Here is a 20,220-nt window from a genome sequence, read left to right on the forward strand (position 1 = left end):
AGGGACCTTGGCAGGGACACCGCCCCCGCCACGTAAACGGGCGAATCTCTGTGCTCCTCCCTACAATTTTTGGCGCCATATTCGAACCTTAGAATCTCCCTTTGGAATATTATTTCAAATTGAGTGTTAATATCAATTATTGGAGGGAATTTTTCCATTATTTTCATTGAGTATATGAGTACCACTTTAAGATCTTAGCAAAAGCCTTGGGGAGGCACTTTTCGCGGTACACATGGCAAAACACCATTTCTATGATTTTTACACACATTGTAATATTTAGAAGAGATAATATCTATAGTTCAAGTATAGCAAAGCCCAACCATATATCGCAATGCTGGATTGGATCGTCTCGTTTTTTTTTTTTTCACTTCTTTGAGGAGTCTGCCAGGAACTTCTGGGCGGCGAGGTTCACAGTCTCCGCGATGGAGCGCTTGGAATTCTTAAGGAACCAAGAAACCAATAATTAGTCCACAGATCATGGAGGGAATTTTCTTTTATGAATAGTAAAATATCAGGAGAAAGAAAAAAAAAAAAAAAGGAAAGAGAGAAGAGTCCACTCTACTGCCAGGAGGGAGGCTATAATCGATCAAATATTCACTCCTGGCGAGTGAGAGATATGGCACTACTCTCGCGCGCATTACCCAAAAGCAAAGGCCGGCCCGCCCTTTATCTTCTTGTCTCTGCAAGCTCGCATATTCCAAAAAGAAGGAAAGGAGATCACACCACAATTCCAGACAACTCACGCACGTAACTTGGAGAGAGGAAGCTCACCGATTTAGATTTTTGCTGCGCCGCATTGTTACTGCCACTGCCCCCGCCCCCAGAGCTGCACCCAAGAACAAAAACACAAGAAAAAGGACAAATTAAATTAAATAATGGGGAAGAAGAAAAGCAACTATAAGAAAGAAAGTGAGTGTTTTTATGTGTTGGAAATTTTCGAGGATGTCAGTACGAGCAAAAAGCGAAGGTTTTGTTTTGGTTTCCCCTCGGCAGCGCTTGTGAAGGAAATTGGAGATGTTTTGCAAGGGAGTGGGAGGAGGACTTACGTGTTGCTATTGCTGTTATTGTTTGAAGATCCCTTCTTCTTCTGGTCCTGCTGCTGCACATTGCAAACAGATTCTAATCAGCATGCAGTATGTCGTGGATTCTGTGCACATTTTTATTTCTACAGCAGGCCAAATGCAATGCAGTTTTCTTCTCCTCTTTTCTTTTTTTTTTCCTTCTTTTTTTCCTTTTTTCATATTTATTTGTGTGTTCTATCTTCCCCAGATTTTCATGCACCTTCCCAGTTGCATTCAGCAGTACAGCCGTAGTACAGCCACAAGAGAACAGAAAACAGACACAAACTTTGTGATGCATTTCAACACAGGTCGCAATCTTCCGCAAGCCACAAGAGAAATTCAAGCAAGCCAGCACCAAAAATTTGTCCCTCCAAATACACTTGCCGAATCCGAGCAATCATCCACAGAAACAAAATCCAAACGCAAACATCGCAATCTTCGCAAGAAGCTACTGAAAGTGATGAACGAACGAAACCACTGACAAACAAAGCCATCCAGAGCAACTTGATTGAGTCACGGGAGATAACGGAGATTCAAGCCACTTGCAATCTCTCTCGCTCAAACGGGATGTATCTTCCCAAAAGTGTGGAGAGAGTATCAGGGAGGAGACGCAAAACCTGCTGTTGATCCATCGAGGAAGTGACACAAGGTTTTTCCTTGAGAAGCGAGCGAATTTATGTGAGGCACACAGCACCGATATTGAGTGACAGCACCGCGGCAGTGCGATCAAAGCCCCGGCCAAAGCCGAGACCTCTCTGAGCGTTACAAATAAAAGCGAGAGAGAGAGAGAGAGAGAAAGAGAGAGAGATAGCGTTCAAAACAAAAGCACACAAAAACAAAGCTCTATTATAGCACACACACACACACACAATCTCTCTCTCTCTCTCGCTCGCGATCTTATGAAAGATTTCTATGCTTCCTTCTCGAACTTAGCAGCGAGTGAATGCTCTCCTCGACCAGAAATTTCTCGTCCTCTCTCTTTGGTGTTCTCTTTTGGCACACACACACAGAGAAAACACACATACACTCGCAAATGAGGCAAAAGGCTCCTCGAGGGGAATTATTTTATAGCGCAGCAAGTACATTAGCCCAGATATGAACAAGACCACCTTACTGTATCCTAAGTTGTCACATTACCGGAAATAGTAACCCTCACAAACGGGAAGGACGTATTATACTTTCTACATTCGACAAAAGGCTCGCTTTGCTCTCGTTTTAGATTGGATTTCAGGAGCAGACCTGCAGCACAGGCTTTTAAAAATCTGATTTAAAATATTTCAACGTCGGTGGTCTTAGTTACGCTTTGTACGGAAACAGTCGCGCTAAGGGTCAATTCTCAATTATTACTTGTTATTGTTCTTGTTGGTATAGTTGATCTTGTGCTTATTAGTTGCGCATGATAAGATTTTAAAATAATAGTATATTGCTGTTGCTTCAAAGTCCACACTACTGTTAACATCAATACATACATAGTCATGTTTGGATTGTTTAAGGCCCAAGCAAAAGCATAAAACTATACTATTTTAAAATATTAGCAAGAAATTATAGGTGGTAAATATATATATGTATGTATGTGAACCATGGAACAACCATGGGTGGTAAGGAGAGGGATCCCCAAATGGGCATCGTAATCATATGGTATCATAAGCTTTGGGTGATTAGAAAATGGGGGTGAGGTCTCCCGGGCGTGGGACAAGGCTTTGCACGCTCACGTTTCGCAAAAGAAAGAAAGCTTTGAGAAAGCTATGCGCGGCGTGGAATCAATGGAACCCCATTGGGCGTTGCAAGACCCTCCATAACTTGTCCCGAGTCAAACACAAACACTCCCTCACGCCTTTGAACTCTCCCAAAGGGGGGGACACTTGGCTTGCTGCTACAAAGCTGGCTGGATAGACATATAGTAAGCACACTTGAGGGCTTGGCAGCTTCTTAAAAGACTCACACTTTTAATTCACATATTATATTTGTATTTTAAAATGAATATAAACTCCAGAAAAGAAGAAGAAGTAGAAGAATAAGAAGAAGAAATTATTAAAGAAATGGAAAAGGTTGCATGGAAGCTTCTTCATCAGAACCACGAGAAATTCTTATATTCCATTGTATAGTAGGACAAGAACAAAACGCCCCCATTACTATCTGTATGGTGGCCAGAGTGGTCAATGTGCGCTTGATGGCTGCGCTGTTTGCTCCTACGATTATTTCGTGATGCGCCAAACCATTCGCATGGGAAACAAAGCCCAAACTACACGAGAAAAAAGTTTGCGCGGGCGGCGAAGAACACTGAATGATTCCCTGCTTTGCTTCGCGACAGGAATCTTACTGGAGTTTTTTTTTTGCACTGCTTGTTTCACTTTCGCTTTATGATCGATCATCCCTCCTCCATCCACGCCAGTGCCAACAGCGCCGGGGTTGTCTAGAGATCCAGCGCTTTGAGCACAGCTCGCCTTCTTTCTTTGACACCTTTGTTGCCGGTCGTGACAACTCAACTTGCGCTATGGAATCACTGCTGCGCTGTCATCACTCTCGGGAATAATAGCAATCTTACTCTTGTGTTTCCCCGTGTCCTGTACCGCCTTGCTTCTCTTCTTTTTCGTCTACCACTTTCGCACACACTCGACAAAAGGTCTCTGGTTGGAAGACATAAACAAGTAGCAAAAATTTACAGTGTCCTGCACAGCAGACAACCATAACGAGAATGACTTTAGAAGAGGAATAGAGAATGTCCTTACCATTTTATGCCAAGGAGCTCTCCAGCTCTACAAGGAGGTCCTGGTACTCGACAAAATCTCGATGCGACTGCAGGCAAACTTATCAGTCTAATAACACAGGATGAGCATCACCATTACGTACTTTAAGTGTTCTGCTATACGCTTGCCACAGGCGGACGTCACCACGGAAGATCTCCACCAGAAGCTGACAGGACGAGACACGTTAGAGAACGTTAACGGAATCAAGCATTCCAGGCCAACCTCGACGCGCCTCAAAAGCGTCGAAAGCACCACAATCCATTCTCGGAACCCGACGGTACACATGTGTGCCAGCAAAAACTCGGCATCAAGCCTGTTCTGGAGGACGTCCATGCAAAGCTGCAAAGACAAGACATCACATACTTTAGCAGAGCCTAGAGTCGGCGAGCACTTACCTTTTCACTCATTGATCGAAGAGCGGAGGCGAAGTCATCTAATCTCGCTGACTTATCTCTTTCGGCCTGCAGAAATTTCTACAGAAGAGATTCCTTGAGTTAACAAAAGCTAGCCAGCTTTCTCTTCAGAAGCCTACCGTGAGATTGAACTGAGTTTCCTTGACAAATGCAACAAGATCGGACAGAGCTCTCCTTGACATCAAACCCACGGCATGATCCTCCAAAATCTTTCTAACTGTGGACGTGAGAAGATCTGTCTCACTCAATGACGCCCTGAAAAGAAATAGAAAAGAGACAAATCAGAAAAAAAACACGAATTAGCTCACGGTAACTACCGTCTGGTCGACGACGGCAATCTAAGAAAGAATGTGGTCAATGTATTACTGTTACTTCTACCGAGCTCCTTATCAGAATTTTCGTACTCACGCCCGATTCTCAACAGAAACTGAACCTGCATGTTTTCACGGTTATTAAATAGGACCACGAGTTATAATGAAAAGCGTACCAATTCTCCAGCAAGTTCATACATAAATTCATCTAGTGTTGCCTGCAGGAACAGAAATTTCTTATTAAGAGAAGTGGAGAACGTTCCACACCTGTAGCAAACGAAGAGCTCCCCGTTGGCTTACGGACGGACCTTCCAGTTTAGCAATCACCTTCAAACGACCATTCACCGATTAGAGAGTAAGACGCACGCATCTATAATAAATACCAAGATGTAACACGTTGCGGTATGGTAACTCTTTCTTTCAAAGCATTCCTCAAAAAGTCTGCGATCATTATCATCAGTACAATGTAGAAACAAGCATAGCAACTTACTTTGTAGAGTCTCCTGCGGCGGCAAAAAGTAGAGGCCAGTGACGACCATCTGTTTTCCTAGCGACGCTGACAACTACATCTGGATATTCTGGAAAATTGCGTATCAGGTCGCATACTTGCTCGAGGAGACTAGTCTTTTTTGTCGAGACTTCCAGGTTGGATTTGGGATTCTGTCTGTGAACAATAACATAAACGGCTAAACCAAAACTTTTACGCGCAAGCAGCATACCTGAATATTGCACCGTCAAAGACTCTGAAGAGCAGCCATTCCAAAGAGTGAGAAAAGTGTGGATTTCTTGCAGACAGCTTTGCGAGCTGCAACGCCTCGTCTTGCTTGTTACGCTGTCAGAACAGCAGAGGACGTTAAACATCTCTTTCACAAAAAGTTTACACATACCTGAAGTAAATGATGAAGCAAACAAGGAAGAATAGTTTCGGCTTGAGGAATTGGCTCAAAACACGGCATCTCGCTGCATGTTGATACCGACAAGCGTTGTGAGACCCCGACAAGAACACCAGCAGAAGGGCAAAGAGCCAACGGATAAACTTCTCTATCGAACCCAATTTCAGGGTCCAGCTGGATAAACAAGGTCACGAGTCTCGTAAAGAAGCTACTTGTGCTGTGCAAGGCTTACCTGTGACGTTTTATCAGCCGACAAAGACGACGGGTACCAGACCTGGAGTTTCGTGTGAGAACGTACGTAACATAGCTGGCACATTCAATGAAAGTACCTGCATTCCCTGGTGACCATACGCCCACCAGGATATTTCTTCCGCTAGACCCTTGATATGTGCATTGCCGGACGTCAGCCAGTATCTCTCGATACCAGTTGCAAGGCTTCGTTCACTGCCTTTGTCAAGGTCAAGTATTGATAGCTCTCCATCGTTACGCAAAACCACGCACCTATAGCTCAAATACTTAGCTTGAGACTTTCAGAACAAGATGATTAACAAAAATGTACCTGCCAGGTTGCTGAGATGATTCCGGGCTTCTTTGTGGTGGTACTAACTGCAGTGCCACAGGAGCCCTTTTGACACTAACAATTGACAGCTCTCGTACTGTGTCTAGCTGGCATGAACATAAACATTTTAGCACAACAAGAAAAGAAAAACCGAAGGTGAATATGTACCTGGACAACTGGAACCTTGAAAGGAGTTACATTCCCATCCATGGTGACACGAAAAATCCTCAGATCAAAAGGAGCAAATGCAACGAGGATGTACTGCTGCCAGATGTCCATCGTTATAGGATTCCCAGGCAGCATCTTGCGGCACAACAGCGAGCTCTCATCAAGATGAAACCTTGGATACAGACTTAATTCATACCTGTCAAGCGCAATGTATAAAATACGGGTCAAGAATACGAAATAGCTTACGAATCAGTCGCCTCACGATAATTGAGTAGAACTATGATTTTGTCAAGCCAGATCAACTGGAAGCAGCGAATCTGCCGCTCTTGCGTTATGTCGCCAAAGACACGCCACCTCTTCATCAAAACGTCGTAAAGAATCACACCCTGCTTGCCAGCTATTGCCAAATAGCTTCCGTCTTCGTTAATAGCCACATGCCTCACCGGCCAGCCTTCACTTATGTAAGTTTTCTGGAAAAGCAAAGAAGACAAGCAAAATAGTTGACGAATGAAATTGCCCATAACATACCGGAATCATCAGATGCCGTAACTTAAGCTCGTCTTCCTCGTCAAACTCAACAAGGAGCAATCTGTCTTCTCCATAAAGTACATCCAGGATATGAGAACTCCCGGATACACATCGTTTTAGAGAACTTTTGGCGAAAGAAAACTCCAGAAGCCCCTTAACGTTTCTTGGCCCGGCAGCTATTAAGCTGAAGCCATGCGGTCCCCAAGCCAAATGTGCTGCACCATTTGCCAAAGGCTCATGTCTCGATGCGTCAACTCCAGATGAAGCAGGAGAAAATGCATTACTTACACTCCCTTGGCGGATGGAGCACATAAGTCGACAGCCCGAGACAGACCACACAGAAATCCCCCTGTTCTTCCATCCAACAGCAAGCGAAGAGTTATCAGGTGTCCAGCTCATGGACGCGACGGAGCCAGTGTCCTCTACGGAATACCTGCAAAACATAAACTCAGAAAACCCGAAACGACTAGGACGAAATGGATGCTTACCCCCAGTCCAAGAGCGAAATGGTCCGAATATGAGAGAGGTTATCAGCCAAGTTTAAGAGCTCGACTGTTCCACGTCTTGAGCCGACTGCTAGCAACTGGAGTTGCTGGCCGATGGATGTGCAAACAGCATCAAATATAGAGGCCCATTTTTCCGGCTTGATATCAGCTGGGCTCCTACGGTCGATCGAGCACTGAAGGACACGACCATCGATAAAAACCACCACCAGCATTTGCAAGACAGTTGACGTTTCAAGTTGAACAACTCCCAGGCCAGATGATTCCAAATTTCCATTTTCCACGGAAAGAGGCAGGATGCCGACTAACGGAACAAAGCCGCCGCGAAGTTTGACGTTCCCCACTTCCTGTAATGATCCAGTTATAACTAGAGAGTTTAGCTAAGAAAGGAACAGCTACCTCTCCCGTCCAAGACATCACTGTCAAGGAACCATCTGACAAGCCGAGGAGGATCGACGCATCGTCACTCGTAAGTCTGTAAAAGAGAGAACATCAAAACGAGCAAACCAGAGACCTGCCTTACGCTGTCACTCTTTGAGACAGTCTAGTGTTGAAGCCACATTTGAAATGGAGTAAGTCGACCGCATGGTTTGCATCGGCAAGCTTCTTGCCAGAGATGGCAATCTCATAGACAGAGAAAAAAAAGCCAGCAGTCTGAAGAATTCATAAGAAAAAAAGAGAGAACAAAGCGACATAGCATCAGAAACTATGGAAAAAAAAGGAAGAGAAAGAACTTACAATGACAGCAAGAGATTTTCCATCGGCTTTCCAGACCGCAAACGCATTTGGCCCTTCCTTGTCCAAAGATGACGCTTCTCTAACGCAATGCCCGAGCTTTATTCTATGCTGGAAGAACACCCAATGTTAAAAGCGCTCCCGCAAATCGATCAAAGAGAGAAAACAGTACGCTACCTGTGCGAAGCTCCATATTTCTATCTCGCTCTTGGTCACAACAAGCAGCAAATCCTCCAAGACCTTCAGATAGATGACGAATTGCCGCGACGAAGCTGACAGCGGGAAGAGCCTCGGCCATCCATAAGCCATCATCATGGTGGCCGCGGGCGAGCGAGCACGCGCGATTTACAAAATCCACCGGGCCGCTGGCTACATTCCCGAATCCTCTCGCAAAATCCCACCCATCCTCCAGCGCTACCTGTAATCTCGACGCGAATCCTCCCAACGGGCCTGGATCTGCGATCTCTCCAGCTCCCGCATTGGAGATCGCCAGCTGAATCGCGAGAAACCCTAGTTAGGTTGACCACGAGGAGACTAAACTAAGAACAAAAAGCGCTTTTACTTTGTACAAGGCAAAATCAATTTTTTTCTTACAGCGCCATTGTTACTTCACCGCTGTTAGTTACCGGCCTGCCAATCGCGAGCTTCACAGCCTTTCCTTCGAAATGGTTTGTGCGTCCATAGCTCATTTGCGAGATGTATAGTCGCCTTGTCCAATTCTCCTGCAATGCTTGTAAGCGATTAACTCTTCTTCAATTCTAAAATCCAAACTTACAAGCACAGACGAAGAAGATGAAGAGGAAGAAATAGATTTCAGCAAGCTGAAAGAAACTAGAAGAAGAAGAAAGAGAGGCCTGAGAAAGTGAAAAACATACCTTGACTTGGTTGCTGGGAAATGATCCCGAGATCGATGCTTGTTGCTCAGCAGCTGGAAAACGGCCATGTCCATTTTCTCCAGAGAAGGAACTAAGAACCACTGCTGCGTGCTCCGGAGTATTGCCAACAGCAGTGATTTGGAAGCCCCGGCCACGGAGCCGATTAAGTCTATCCCGGGTGTAAGTGCAGTCAAGTTCTACGTACTGGAAATATTGAAAAAGCAAATGACTTAGAAATTTGTGCAAGCGAGGCGAACCTGATCATTAAAAAACGTTGTCTTTGACATTACCGCTGCCCAGCGCTTGCCAGTGGCGGTGAGATTGGTCACGAAAAAGCCTTGACGCCACTTCTTCTTTATCCAGGTGAACGGGAACTTCCTGGATATCTTATACGACTGCTGAGTGTAAGGTGGTCCTGGCAAGAGAAACCAATTTATAACTTTAAATGATTCCCAGACACGTACCTTTGGACATGACGAGTAGTGAATGTCCATTGCTAGCACCCGCTACCGCGGTAATGAAGTAGTTTTTGTTCCAGTGTTCCACGATCCATTCCTTTGCGTACAAAGCATGAGCCGTGACATCGAAAAGAAACATACGTTCGGTACCTTGTTGAGAAACACGGAAGAGATCAAGTACTCTTGCGCCGTGAAGCCGGTTGAAGCGTCCAAAATGAGAGCCCATAGATTCGACGACGACGAGACGTCGCTGATGAAGAGATTATCCGAAAGTCCTTTTTCGACGTACTGCGCTACCCGGGCGTCTGCAACATTGTACATGTATCTATAGACACGAAATTATCAACGAAAACAGGAAAAGGAGCTTAAAAAAGCAATAGCAAATGCAACACAAGAGACAAAAAAAAGAAGAAAAAGCCAATGGAATGAAGCAAAACACTGCTAGAGAATGAAAAAAGCTAATGTAAGTCAAGAAAATCATCAAAGAATGAAATCAAACTGACCGCTCCCAGAAAACAGGAGGAAAAGAAAAATGCTTCCAAGGAAACCATCAATGAGCTGAGATACGCAAAGGAAGTTCATTACATTCCATGCCACTCCGAGAAAGCAAACAAATAAGCAAAACAAACAAACCAACAAACCTCTGCTTCCTCATAATGCTCGACTGCGTGTACACCAGAAACCATTCGCTCGCCCCGCGTCCTTTCTTGCTCGGCTTGTTCCTCTCCTCCCCCTCGCCCTCGCCGACCCGATTCCGCTTCTCGCCAACCTAGAAACGCAGAATCCCAGGATCAATGCCGTGCCCGGGACGATTCTCGCCAAAAATCCTCACGAAAAAGGCAAAAACTCACCGATTCAACCGCCAGATCGCCGCCAGCGCTCGCGTGTCCCGCGAGATCGGGGCCGCCGAGCACAGCTTTGAAGCGCTCCACGAGCGCCAAGTAGGCGGCATCATCCGCCATCCCCTCCTCGCCCAAAAGCCAAAGCGAGAGAAAACCCTAAACCCTCGGAGTCCCAGCGAGAGGGAGGCAAGCACGGGCATTTAAAAAAAAGATTCCTTGTCTCGCTTTCACTCCACGAAGGGGTAAGAGTACCTCACTTCCTACCAAACAAAACACCTTTTCTTACTTTTACTGTGCCCTTTTTTTTCCCCTTCTTTAAAAGAATGAATGGTTCTTTCCTGTACAAACTTTGATCGATCGTCGCTTTTGGCTCTCTTTTTCTTTTCTTTTTTTTTGTTCTTCTCCTCTTTTTTGCGTCGCCGCTGCAACAAACCAATTGCGATGCTGCCGCTGCCACTGCCACTGTTGTGCGCCGCTTCCATCAAATCAAATCAAATCAATCAATGTTCCCCTCCACCTAACTTACCATTCTCCAAAAAATCTCTCCAATCAAAGTGCGTGGGTTATTACCACCTCATCATCGCCGCCAGCGTCTTTTGCTCTCGTCTCCTCCACCACTGTTCTTCCAAGTTCTCCATCAGCGATCATCAAACGCTGGGATTGAGATTGGGATCGCCACCAAATCCTCCTCCTCCTGTTCCTATCTAGAACCTCAACCCAAACGTTCGCTCTTCTCCTCCACCACTGTTCTTCCATGTTCCAACTTTGATGGACCAAGCGATCCGCTCCCTGTTCCTGTCTAGAATCTCAACCCCAACGTCTGTCACCTCCTCTTCGCTCTTCTCCTCCACCACCACCACTCTTCTTCCAAGTTCCACCTTTTATGATCCAAGCACCCCGGCTCTTCTTCAGTGATCATCAATCTCATCACCGCTGGGATTGAGATTGGGATTGCCACTCCTCCTGTTCCTCCTATCTAGAACCTCAACCCAAACGTCGTCACCTCCTCTCCACCGGACTCGTCCTGCAGCTCCTCGGCCTTCTTCTGCCGCTTCTCGCTACCCCGTCCTACTCTCGCTACACCCAAAGACTGGCGAGACCCCCACGCCTCCCTCCCACTTGGATTCGTCGTCGGCGGCGGCGCCGGAGCTTTAAATCCATTCCTGTGACTAGCCTTTCCCTGCTTACCCCTACCAGTGTTGGTGGTGGTGACGTTGTTGTTGCCTTTGTTGCTATTTCTGTTGGTGGCGGCGGTGGCGTGGTTTCCAGCACTGTTCTTGGTGGTGGTGTTGTTGTTGGCCCGCTTCTCGGCTCGGTTTTTGTTGGGCCTCCTCGCCTTGGAGCCTGACTTTGCTCGCAACCTGTCCAGATGGTGGTCGCAAAGCAAGTACCCGACCTGTGCTAGCAGCGGGCAATGCCAGCCTTTGCCATCAGACCGGTTGCAGCGGTTCCCGAGACCTGTACTATCCTGTTGTACAGACTTCAGTCGTCGCTTCCGGGGCGGTTCCTGTTCACGCTGCTGCTGCTGCTGCTGCTGATGCTGCTGGGGCTGCTTCTGCTGGAGTGCTGTTGCTGGTGCTGCTGCTTTACTATTCTCCTCGCTACCTGGTTTTCCCACTACTGACACTGCCAGACCACTCCTGTCACGGATTGGTTTCCTTCTCGTTTTGCCTGTCCGCGCCCGTCTAACTGCAAGAGCGGCCCAGTTCTGGAGCTCGTACACCTGTTCCTTTACCTTTTCCGCCCCTGGGCCTTTGTTGCTTGCTTTGTCTTCTATGCCGGTTATTGCACTGCACAGTACAAACCTTGATTCCTCCAGCTCCATGAAGTAAGGAGACGTGCGCACGATCTTCCCCACTTCCACCCTCGCCACCACGCTGCATTCCCCGAGCCCCGGAAGCTTTTCCTCGATGATCTTGGAGACGGCCTCCCGTGTTGTCAAGCCGTTCTTGCCAGCCTTCATGAATACCTGGTAGACTGAGGAGGCGAGTGTGTCCTTCGGTTGGCTCGCCGGGTGGTCGGGAGGATCGTCAGGAGGAGGCAAAGTTTTCGAGACACCGAGTGGTGCTCTAAGCATGGACGAAGCAATATCTGTTGCTCAAAGAACACAAAGAAATAAAGTCCAATTAGTACTGTAGCTATCAGGATAGCCACGTCCTTACCGAAAAAGCCATTCGTTTGCGGTGTCCTGGAAAGAGTCAAATAAGAACACGAGCTTTGCAGCAGTGGGCTGAGAACTACATACCTCCTCCGTGCCTGCAAGTGGTCATCTTTCTGCAAAGACAATGTTCGCTCCACCTGGAATGGCTGCAAATCCAAGTTGTTAACGACCACAGCTAATGTGCAACAAACACGGCTTACAGTAACAGGAGCTCCAGCAGCATACAACTTTCTCCTCTTGGAGCAAATAGCACCCTGTAGATCCTTTGACTGCTTCATCCCTCGCCTGCGAAGGGTCAACGAGTCGGACGTACTATCGCTCCCGTTTCCGTCCGACTCTGTAGAGGACTGGCTCCGCAGGCTGAAGGCGCGCATCTTCTCCATGCAGCTGGTTGTCAAGCTCGCGCAACTTCTCTTCTTCTCATCACTGCAATTCAACGGTGTCGCAGTCAGATACTCTTGCCGCAATGCCAGTTGAGTCCGGCACACGGGATTCGCCTTCTCTGACTCTGGACTCCCCCTCTCCTGCACATAGTAGCTCCCCAGCCGCAGGAGCTCCAAGTTCCTTCGTTGCAGTAAAGGTCCAGTTACCTCCTGCCCGGGAGAAAAGGTGCTTGTTTTCGGGCAGCTCCTCGGCCTCTGCTGCTTCCTCTTGCGCTGCTGCTGCCGCTGCTGCTGCTTCACCGTCGTCACACACCCTTGGGACGGCTCGAAGTCTTCCCGAGGCAATCCAAACGCGTAGACGTCGTAGTCCCCACAAGCTTTGGCCGGAGCAATGGCGTTACCATTATCTGCATTACTGATTCCCGGGCTTAAAGACTTGCCTTTCCCGTTCTCCTCCGGCGAAGAGCCTTCACTTGGACAAACTTGCGAGAGCCCTTCGGAAGAATTCGACAGCTTCATGCACTGGCCACTGCTGCTGCTGGGCTTGGCCTTCGAACCGTCCGGGTCAAAAGAATCACACTGCTCAAATTGTACCAAATCCATTGTACCCACTACAGCAACCTCTGCTTCACCACGTCTGTCATCCTCCACCTTGCAATCCCCTGCTGGAAATCCAACCTTGTCTTCCACAGCACAAAGCTTCTCCTCTGAGGTGGTGCCGCTGCCGCTGCCGCTGGCGGCATTGCAGTCGACTACATTCCCAGCCGATGAGCGCAAAGGAGCGGTCGCTGTGACGCCGCTGCTCTTGGAATCTCCGGAAGAATTCCCATGGAGGCTCCTCACAAACTCCTCAATCTCGACTTTGGGCTCCGGCGAGAACCCCTTCGAGGCCCGGAGCTTGTCCAGCCAGTTGGTCGACCTCCTGGATCTGGACAAACTGCCAGGGATGGCCTCCGAGCACGACGACTTTGAGTCTCTCTCTTGCAGCAGAGTTGCAGGAAGAACAGTAGCACTCAAGCTCTCCATCCGCTGCTGCTGCTGCTGCTGCTGCTGCCTTCGAATGCGCATTCCCGGAGCATGAGCCACCCACAAGGACGACGACCAAGACACCGGCGCGGCGGAAGATCACTGCATACCTCCAACACTGTATAGCTTTAGCTTTAATCGAGGAGATGGAAACCGAGAAACTCGTCAGCCAAGAAACAAGAGCCCCCTCACCATCACCATCGAAGACTGCAGATGGAGCTTCTTCTTCTGCAAATCACCGGGTAGCTGATCTGACCACACACACCTTTAGCCCCTGCTCTCACTGAAGGAAGATCAAGCCCAGCATCATGAGTGAGAGCGAGTACCGTGAAAGCAAATGCCTGCCTGCCTGCCTGCCTGCCGTGTACGTCGCCCAGGACTCCTTCCAGGAACCCAATTCATAAACCAGGAGCAACTTGCGAGCTTTGCTCCTGGATCCACCGAGTCCACCCATTGGCGATCCTTTTTGGCGAGGAGATGCAGTCCAGAGAAGCAAGGCATGGGGAAGAACAGCGACTCGTGCCACAAGAGGACGGCATGTCATAAACTTTGAAAGTTCTAGCTAGATACCTCTAGGTGGATATTTCTTCCATGCAGATCGATTTCGATCTCTCCTACCAATATCACGAAAGCGAACGGAGACACTGCAGCGACGGGGGGGAGGAACAAGACAAGGAGCTGCACCAGAGTGTTCTATGAAGAGAAAAGGGCTTGCTTGGATCGAAGAAACCGAGGTGGATGGGAGGAAAAATCCAACGAGCAATTAGCTCGTAATTGCTACACCGCTGCCGACGAGAACCTAGATTGCGAGGAAAAGTGGAAATCTCCTGCTGAGAGAAGCAAACAAGAACACATTCCCGGCGGCGAGCAAGATTCCACCGAGCGGCGAGGATTTTACGCGGATCCCGATGAGACGAGCTTGGAATCCGAGCGGCCGCTCGCTGCCGTGGCGCTGCGCCGCCGCAAGCTAGGAGGAGGAGAAAAAGCCCTCGCTGCCGCCATAGCCGAGCTCTCCTCCCTCCTCCACAAAATTAGGGTTTGGTTTGGTTTGATTGTAGCTAGCTCGCGCTTGGTGGTGCCGCAAACGCACGCACGACAAAGGAGAGAGAGCACGCACAAACACAGCTGGATGATGGTCTCACACACGCAAGGAGGTCAGGGGTTCGATTCCCCGCTGCCACCCTGCCCCCTAGCAACGTCCCCATCATGTTCCTCTTGTGTGTCCTTTCACACACGCGATTTTTTTTCTCACCTTTTTTAATGCAGTGGTATCTTCGCGCGTTTATTACTGTTACTATTAATAAAGTATAAACGTATGGCCACTTGGGCCCTATGGCGCGCAGCCATATCGCTTGGATGATCCAGCGCCTTCTTGTCGAGGGGGAGCGTTGCAGTCACAGGTTTAGGGTTGAGCTCCTCGAGCAATGTCAGCGGCACGGGGCGCTGGCGGAGGGGCGGCGGGCGCATTGGATCATGGCGCATGGCGGCGCGCTGGCGGAGGGGCGGCGGGCGCATTGGATCATGGCGCATGGCGGCGCGCTCGATCCCGTCCTCGTCAATCACCTCATCGCGATGTATGGCGGCTGCGGCAGCATTTCCAGCGCGCGCCAGGTCTTCGAGGATATGGAGGTGAGGAATCTCTTCTCCTGGACGGCGATCGTCGCGGCGTATGCCCAGCGGGGGCATCACGGCACCGCACTGCAGCTCCTGAGGCGAATGCTGGGCGAGAATGTGAGGCCCGACGGCGTAATCTTTGTGGTTCTCCTCGGGTCTTGCGGCGGCCCCGAGGCTCTTGGCACGGGAAAGATCATCGGGGAATGCATCGTCCGAGAAGGATTCTTGGAGCGGGATGTTGTTGTGGGAAACGCGCTGCTCAGCATGTATGAGCGGTGTGGTGATACCGGCCAGGCAGTGAGGATGTTTCATGCGTTGCCGCTCAAGAACACGGTCAGCTGGACGTCGATCATTAGAGCAGTGGCAAAGAACGATGGAGCCAGAGCGCTGGAGCTCTTCCACGCAATGCTGGTAGAAGGTATCAAAGTTGACAAGGTTACATTCACCACTGTTCTAACGGCGTGTAGTGATCTTGGCAGCTCGAGAACATCGTGGGGATTGAAGCACGCCACCTGGATTCATGGCTTGATCGTAGAAGCGGGCCTGGTAATGGACGAGATCGTCGGTGCCACACTCACCAACTTGTATGGCCGTTGTGGCGAGCTTGAGGTAGCTCGTAAGTTATTGCTAGAGTTTTTAAACCATCACTCGACTAATGCTTTTCACTGGACAGGAGCTATCGAGGCGTTTTCGCAGCGAGGTAGAAATAGAGAAGCAGCGGCTCTTTTCTGGAGAATGCAGCTGGAAGGTGTCAAGTGCGACGAGATATCGCTCGTTGCCTTCATTAACGCATGCTGGGATTTAAAGTCGTTGAAGCTGGCACACGAGCTCTTGAAAGAGGCTGGTATGGAGTTTGTCAATACTAAATCGGCCAACGTTCTTATAGTTCTGTATTCCAGATGCAACTGCTTGCAAGAAGCCAGGAGGATTTTCGACAGCATGGTGATCCGGGATATCGTTTCCTGGAACAGCATCATCTCGGCGTATGTTCTACGCGACGAAACGAAAGAGGCGGTGGAGCTCTTTAGACAGATGGACTTGGCACCGAACGCAGTCACGTTTTCGGTTGTTTTGGATGCCTGTGGTGTGCTGGGGGACTACAAAACGGGCCGGGAGATTCACGAACAGATCATCAACACAGGCGTTAAGATTCAAGACGAGCCGGAGATTGGTACCTCACTAGTTAACTTTTATGGACAATGCGGGGAGCTTGGCCAAGCCACACAGGTCTTTAGAGCTCTGAGCTCTCGTCGGGAACCGCTTTTGTGGAAGACACTTGCTGGACAGTACGCTCAGAATGGCCATGTCGACAAGTCACTCAAGCTATTCTGCGAAATGCAACTGGAAGGTGTCAGGCCGAGCAAAGCTGCTGTTATCATTGCCATCGACTCATCCCGAAGTCCGAGCCAGGGCAGGAAAATTCATGTGCTGGTTGCAGAGAGGAAGCTCGATCATTACGACGTTGGTGTTGGGAATTCACTCATTAACATGTACGCCAAGTTTGGGGACTTGGATGAAGCTGCTCTGGTGTTTCGGCTCATGGAAAAACAGGACGTGGTCTCGTGGAACTCGCTACTGGGATGTTTTGCTCAGGCCAGTGGTGGAGATTCGTGCTTCGCGCTGTTCCGGCTCATGCAGCTCCAAGGCCAGGTACCAAACTCGGTCACTTTCATTAACGTGCTAAGCTCTTGCAGCCACAGGGGGCTTCTCCAACAGGCTCAAGCTCTCTTCTCGTCCATGGAACAAGACTTTGGAGTTTCTCCGACTGTCCAGCACTTCGGATGCGTGGTTGATCTCCTGGGACGTAAAGGCCGGCTCGACGAAGCCGAAGAGCTGGCGAGCGAGATGCCGGTGGCGCCGAGTGTGGTGCTGTGGACGGCGTTCCTGGGGGCGTGCACGAATCACGAAGATGTGAAGCGTGCCGAGCGAGCTGCCGATAAAGTTTTGACAATGGACGATGAGTGTCACTCGGGCTCCGCTCTAGCAATGCTCTCCAACGTCCGGTCACGCAGTTTTAACGTCAAGTAAAAGCTCGTTTCAGTAACTCCAGGTATGTTTCAAAAACTTTCGAAAGCTTTATCTCATTATTTTCTTTTTTTTTCCTTCCTGTGCCGATCAGACTATATTCGAGCAATGGAGATAATGCAGAACGGTATCAAGCTATCATCATTGGTGGAATCGAAGGGGAGATAAAGAGGTTGCTTGGTGAGAAAGAAGCAAGGAGAGAAATGGGAAACGATGCTTCCTTCAGTCGTCGGGGCTCTACTTCCTCGTCTCCAAAGAGGGGAGATGTCAAGAAGGCAATTCGGAAAGACGTCACCCACGCCGTGGCTTCCCTTCTCAAGGGATCCTGCACTTCATCACCAAGGTAAAAAGGCAGACATATTTCTCTGCTAACTCTTTTTATCTGATTTCGAGCTCCAGTTCTAGGTAGCGATGACAGTCAGACTTGATACCCAACTAACTATCAAGGCTTTGTATAACTTGTTTGATGTCCCGCTTGATCTTGTTATAGATCTTTCAGTTTAACTTCCGGTTTGGTTCTTTCTCTCTGACTTCGAATGATGGTTCCAGATCTTCCAGTTATCTATCAAAGAATGGCGGTCACAGGTATGACCTCTCCAAAACTTTTGTCGGTTCTAAAAACTTTCCCGCTTGCTACTTTGCAGAAGCGAAGCCCAGTGATGGCTCTCGCAGCGCGTTCGCTACGAGAACATACGCAGTGGGCTCTTTCACTCGCTCCAGGATCCTCTCGGCCCGCTTGACGTCGCCGTGCATCTTACACGCTGCCAGCAGCGTGATCCACGCCACCTCGTCCGCCAGAAACGGCATCGTCTCGACGAGCTCCTCGGCGTCTCCCAGATGCTTGGAGCGGCCGAGAACATTGATCATGCAGTGGAAGTGGACGAGCGTGGGTGGCACGAAGAAGCCGTCCTGCATGGCCGTAAAGCACTCGACGCCCTCGCGGAGCCTCCCGGCATGGCCGAAAGCCGCGAGAAGACCCACGAAGGTGATGTCGCTGGGCTGGAAGCCGTGAAGAACCATCTGCCGGAAGAGATCCAGCGCCGCGGCGTAAGCGCCAGTGTTTGCGTAGGCGAGGATCATCGCGCTCCAAGCTACGAAGTCCTGCGAGGCCATCCCGGCGAAGATCTCCCGCGCGAGCGCCAGATGCCCCCTCTGGGCATACGCCACTATCAAGATCGTCCACGACACGGCGTTTGGGTTGCCCATCTTGTGGAGGAGCTTGCGGAGCTTCGCGAGATCGCCATGAACAGCGCAGGCTTGCAAGACGGTATTCCAAGAGAATGCGTCGGGCGAGGGGATGGACGCGAAGACCTCTAGCGCCTCCGGCAAATGCCCGGCCTCGGCGTACGCTTGGATCATCGCTGTGTCGGACTTGGTGTCGTGCTCGGGCATTGCCGCAAAGAGATCCCGCGCGGCGTCGATCCGTCCCGCCAGCGCCAGCGACTGGATCATCCCCGTCCACCCGGCGAGGTTGTGGCACGGCGATCGCGCGAAGACCTCCATCGCCGAGCTCGCGTCCAGCGCGCTGGATTGGAGCAGCGCCGCCCAGGAGATCGCGCTGCGTTGCGGCATGGAATCGAAGAGCTCCTTCGCGCGCGAATGCTCACCGCCCTGGGCCAGCGCGAGGAGCAAGCTCGTCGTGGCGGGAACGCTCCACTGGGGCATTCTGCCGTACACGAGCTCGGCTGTACGGGGCGGGCATTTGTGGCCAGTGGCCACCAGCAGCGAGGTCCAAGAGGAGGCGTTCCTTTGCGGCATTGCGTGGAATATCCCCCGCACCTCGTCAAGATGCCGCGCGTGGGCATATGCCGCTAGCATGCAGTTCCAGCCCACGAGATTCCTCGCGGGCATGAGATCGAATCCCGACCGCACCTTCTCGACGGCGCTGGAGTTATCCACGTGTCCCTGGAGCAGCGCGTTCCACGCCACCACCCCCTTGTGCTCCATGGCGTGGAAGGTAGATTCCGCCTCGCGCATTTGCCCGTTGTCGGCATATCCCGAGATCGTGGCCGTCCAGGCGAATGGGCTCTTCTGCGGCATCGCCTGGAACATTCCGAGCGCGCCGGCCAGGTGGCCATTCCGGGAATATGCCTGTGCTATGGCCGTCCAGGACACCACGTCTTGCTCGGGCATCAGATCGAATGCTCGCCTGGCTTGGTCTACAAAGCCCTTCTCGCCGTGGGCAACAATTAGGGCGTTCCAGGAGATCACATCGCGCTCGGGCATCTCCCGGAAGTGGTCTAGCGCTCGATCAAGATGCCCTAATTGGGCATAGCCCGCGAGGAGCGTGTTCCAGGTGTAGATGTTGCGAAAAGGCACGCGATTAAAGAAAATCTGTGTCGATTCGATGTCGCCGGCGTCGGCAAAGACCTGGATGATCGTTGTCCAGGTCACAATGTCGCGATCAGCCATGGAATTGAAGAAACTCCAGCATTCCTCCAGATGCCCTAGCTGGGCATAGCTGGTGATCAAGAGGTTCCACGTCACGGCCGTCTTGGCGGGCATGGTTTCGAATAGATGCCGCGCATCTACCAGATTCCCATCTAGGGCATACGCTTTGATCAGGGCATTCCAGGGCACCGCGTTCCTCATCGGCATTCGATCGAAAATCGCTAGCGCCTTGCGCATCTCTCCGATGATCGCATGGCCGTTCAAGATCGCGCTCCACGACACGATATTTCGCTGCGGCACTCGATCGAATGCGTCGTGCGCCTCGCGGAGATGCCCGTGGCTCGCCAGCGCCGCCAGGAACGTGTTCCAGGAGTAAGAATCCGGATCGCGCAGGGACAGGAATGTGGATCTGGCGTCGTCGACGCTGCCGCACTTGGAATACATGTCGATCAGGGCCGTGAAGACGCTCTGGCCGCAGGTTCCCTCGCGGAGAATGCGCTCGTGGAGCTGCCGGCATCGAGAGAGGT

At 50.2% G+C, this 20,220-nt stretch overlaps 5 protein-coding genes and 1 long non-coding RNA gene across 12 annotated transcripts; 1 reads left to right on the forward strand and 5 right to left on the reverse strand.

The window, feature by feature from the left end:
* Positions 1 to 130: 130 nt before the first annotated feature.
* Positions 131 to 1,939, reverse strand: LOC112345391. The gene is made up of 4 exons (XR_002992034.1): positions 1,679 to 1,939; positions 1,047 to 1,099; positions 772 to 826; positions 131 to 439 (listed from the first exon to the last, which is right to left on the reverse strand). It is a non-coding gene; the product is annotated as an uncharacterized LOC112345391 (long non-coding RNA).
* A 1,278-nt stretch (positions 1,940 to 3,217) lies between these two features.
* Positions 3,218 to 8,433, reverse strand: LOC9632353 (RAB6A-GEF complex partner protein 1). 2 transcript variants are annotated; one of them, XR_002992063.1, is made up of 25 exons: positions 8,096 to 8,433; positions 7,922 to 8,029; positions 7,707 to 7,837; positions 7,583 to 7,658; positions 7,169 to 7,530; positions 6,681 to 7,113; positions 6,399 to 6,622; positions 6,153 to 6,348; positions 5,985 to 6,091; positions 5,755 to 5,926; positions 5,658 to 5,699; positions 5,420 to 5,599; positions 5,252 to 5,364; positions 5,023 to 5,196; positions 4,916 to 4,973; positions 4,800 to 4,859; positions 4,709 to 4,750; positions 4,539 to 4,654; positions 4,341 to 4,476; positions 4,204 to 4,281; positions 4,031 to 4,147; positions 3,912 to 3,974; positions 3,791 to 3,857; positions 3,607 to 3,730; positions 3,218 to 3,564 (listed from the first exon to the last, which is right to left on the reverse strand). XR_002992063.1 is itself a non-coding variant. In XM_024672312.1 (24 exons), the coding sequence occupies exons 1-23, from the start codon at positions 8,231 to 8,233 to the stop codon at positions 3,795 to 3,797; spliced, it is 3,189 nt and encodes a 1,062-aa protein (XP_024528080.1). In that variant the 5' UTR covers positions 8,234 to 8,433; the 3' UTR covers positions 3,218 to 3,730; positions 3,791 to 3,794. The 2 variants fall into 2 exon arrangements, 1 of the variants encoding a protein (XP_024528080.1); XM_024672312.1 differs by having other exon boundaries at positions 3,218 to 3,730.
* Positions 8,434 to 8,458: 25 nt separating this feature from the next.
* On the reverse strand, positions 8,459 to 10,301 carry LOC112345471 (casein kinase 1-like protein HD16). The gene is made up of 7 exons (XM_024672322.1): positions 10,103 to 10,301; positions 9,893 to 10,020; positions 9,402 to 9,576; positions 9,258 to 9,348; positions 9,051 to 9,208; positions 8,794 to 8,997; positions 8,459 to 8,640 (listed from the first exon to the last, which is right to left on the reverse strand). Exons 1-7 carry the CDS (start codon positions 10,211 to 10,213, stop codon positions 8,509 to 8,511), a joined length of 999 nt encoding a protein of 332 aa, XP_024528090.1. The 5' UTR covers positions 10,214 to 10,301; the 3' UTR covers positions 8,459 to 8,508.
* A 99-nt stretch (positions 10,302 to 10,400) lies between these two features.
* Positions 10,401 to 14,235, reverse strand: LOC9632354. Its single transcript, XM_002967440.2, has 4 exons — positions 12,455 to 14,235; positions 12,339 to 12,400; positions 12,256 to 12,281; positions 10,401 to 12,184 (listed from the first exon to the last, which is right to left on the reverse strand). The coding sequence occupies exons 1-4, from the start codon at positions 13,703 to 13,705 to the stop codon at positions 11,070 to 11,072; spliced, it is 2,454 nt and encodes an 817-aa protein (XP_002967486.2). The 5' UTR covers positions 13,706 to 14,235; the 3' UTR covers positions 10,401 to 11,069.
* A 734-nt stretch (positions 14,236 to 14,969) lies between these two features.
* On the forward strand, positions 14,970 to 17,806 carry LOC9632355 (pentatricopeptide repeat-containing protein At3g09040, mitochondrial). Of its 6 annotated transcripts, none has more exons than XR_002992064.1 (3): positions 14,970 to 17,327; positions 17,397 to 17,645; positions 17,702 to 17,806. XR_002992064.1 is itself a non-coding variant. In XM_024672316.1 (3 exons), exons 1-2 carry the CDS (start codon positions 14,996 to 14,998, stop codon positions 17,303 to 17,305), a joined length of 2,244 nt encoding a protein of 747 aa, XP_024528084.1. In that variant the 5' UTR covers positions 14,970 to 14,995; the 3' UTR covers positions 17,306 to 17,327; positions 17,397 to 17,806. The 6 variants fall into 6 exon arrangements, 5 of the variants coding, with proteins under 5 accessions (XP_024528084.1, XP_024528083.1, XP_024528082.1 ...); XM_024672316.1 differs by having other exon boundaries at positions 14,970 to 16,927; positions 16,994 to 17,327; positions 17,397 to 17,806; XM_024672315.1 differs by having other exon boundaries at positions 14,970 to 15,893; positions 15,951 to 17,327; positions 17,397 to 17,806.
* Positions 17,807 to 17,935: 129 nt separating this feature from the next.
* Positions 17,936 to 19,930, reverse strand: LOC9636058 (pentatricopeptide repeat-containing protein At4g02750). The gene has a single exon (XM_002967441.2). It carries the CDS (start codon positions 19,928 to 19,930, stop codon positions 17,936 to 17,938), a length of 1,995 nt encoding a protein of 664 aa, XP_002967487.2.
* Positions 19,931 to 20,220: the final 290 nt, after the last annotated feature.

This window comes from Selaginella moellendorffii, unplaced genomic scaffold (genome assembly GCF_000143415.4).
Source record: "Selaginella moellendorffii unplaced genomic scaffold, v1.0 SELMOscaffold_8, whole genome shotgun sequence".
NCBI lineage: Eukaryota > Viridiplantae > Streptophyta > Lycopodiopsida > Selaginellales > Selaginellaceae > Selaginella > Selaginella moellendorffii.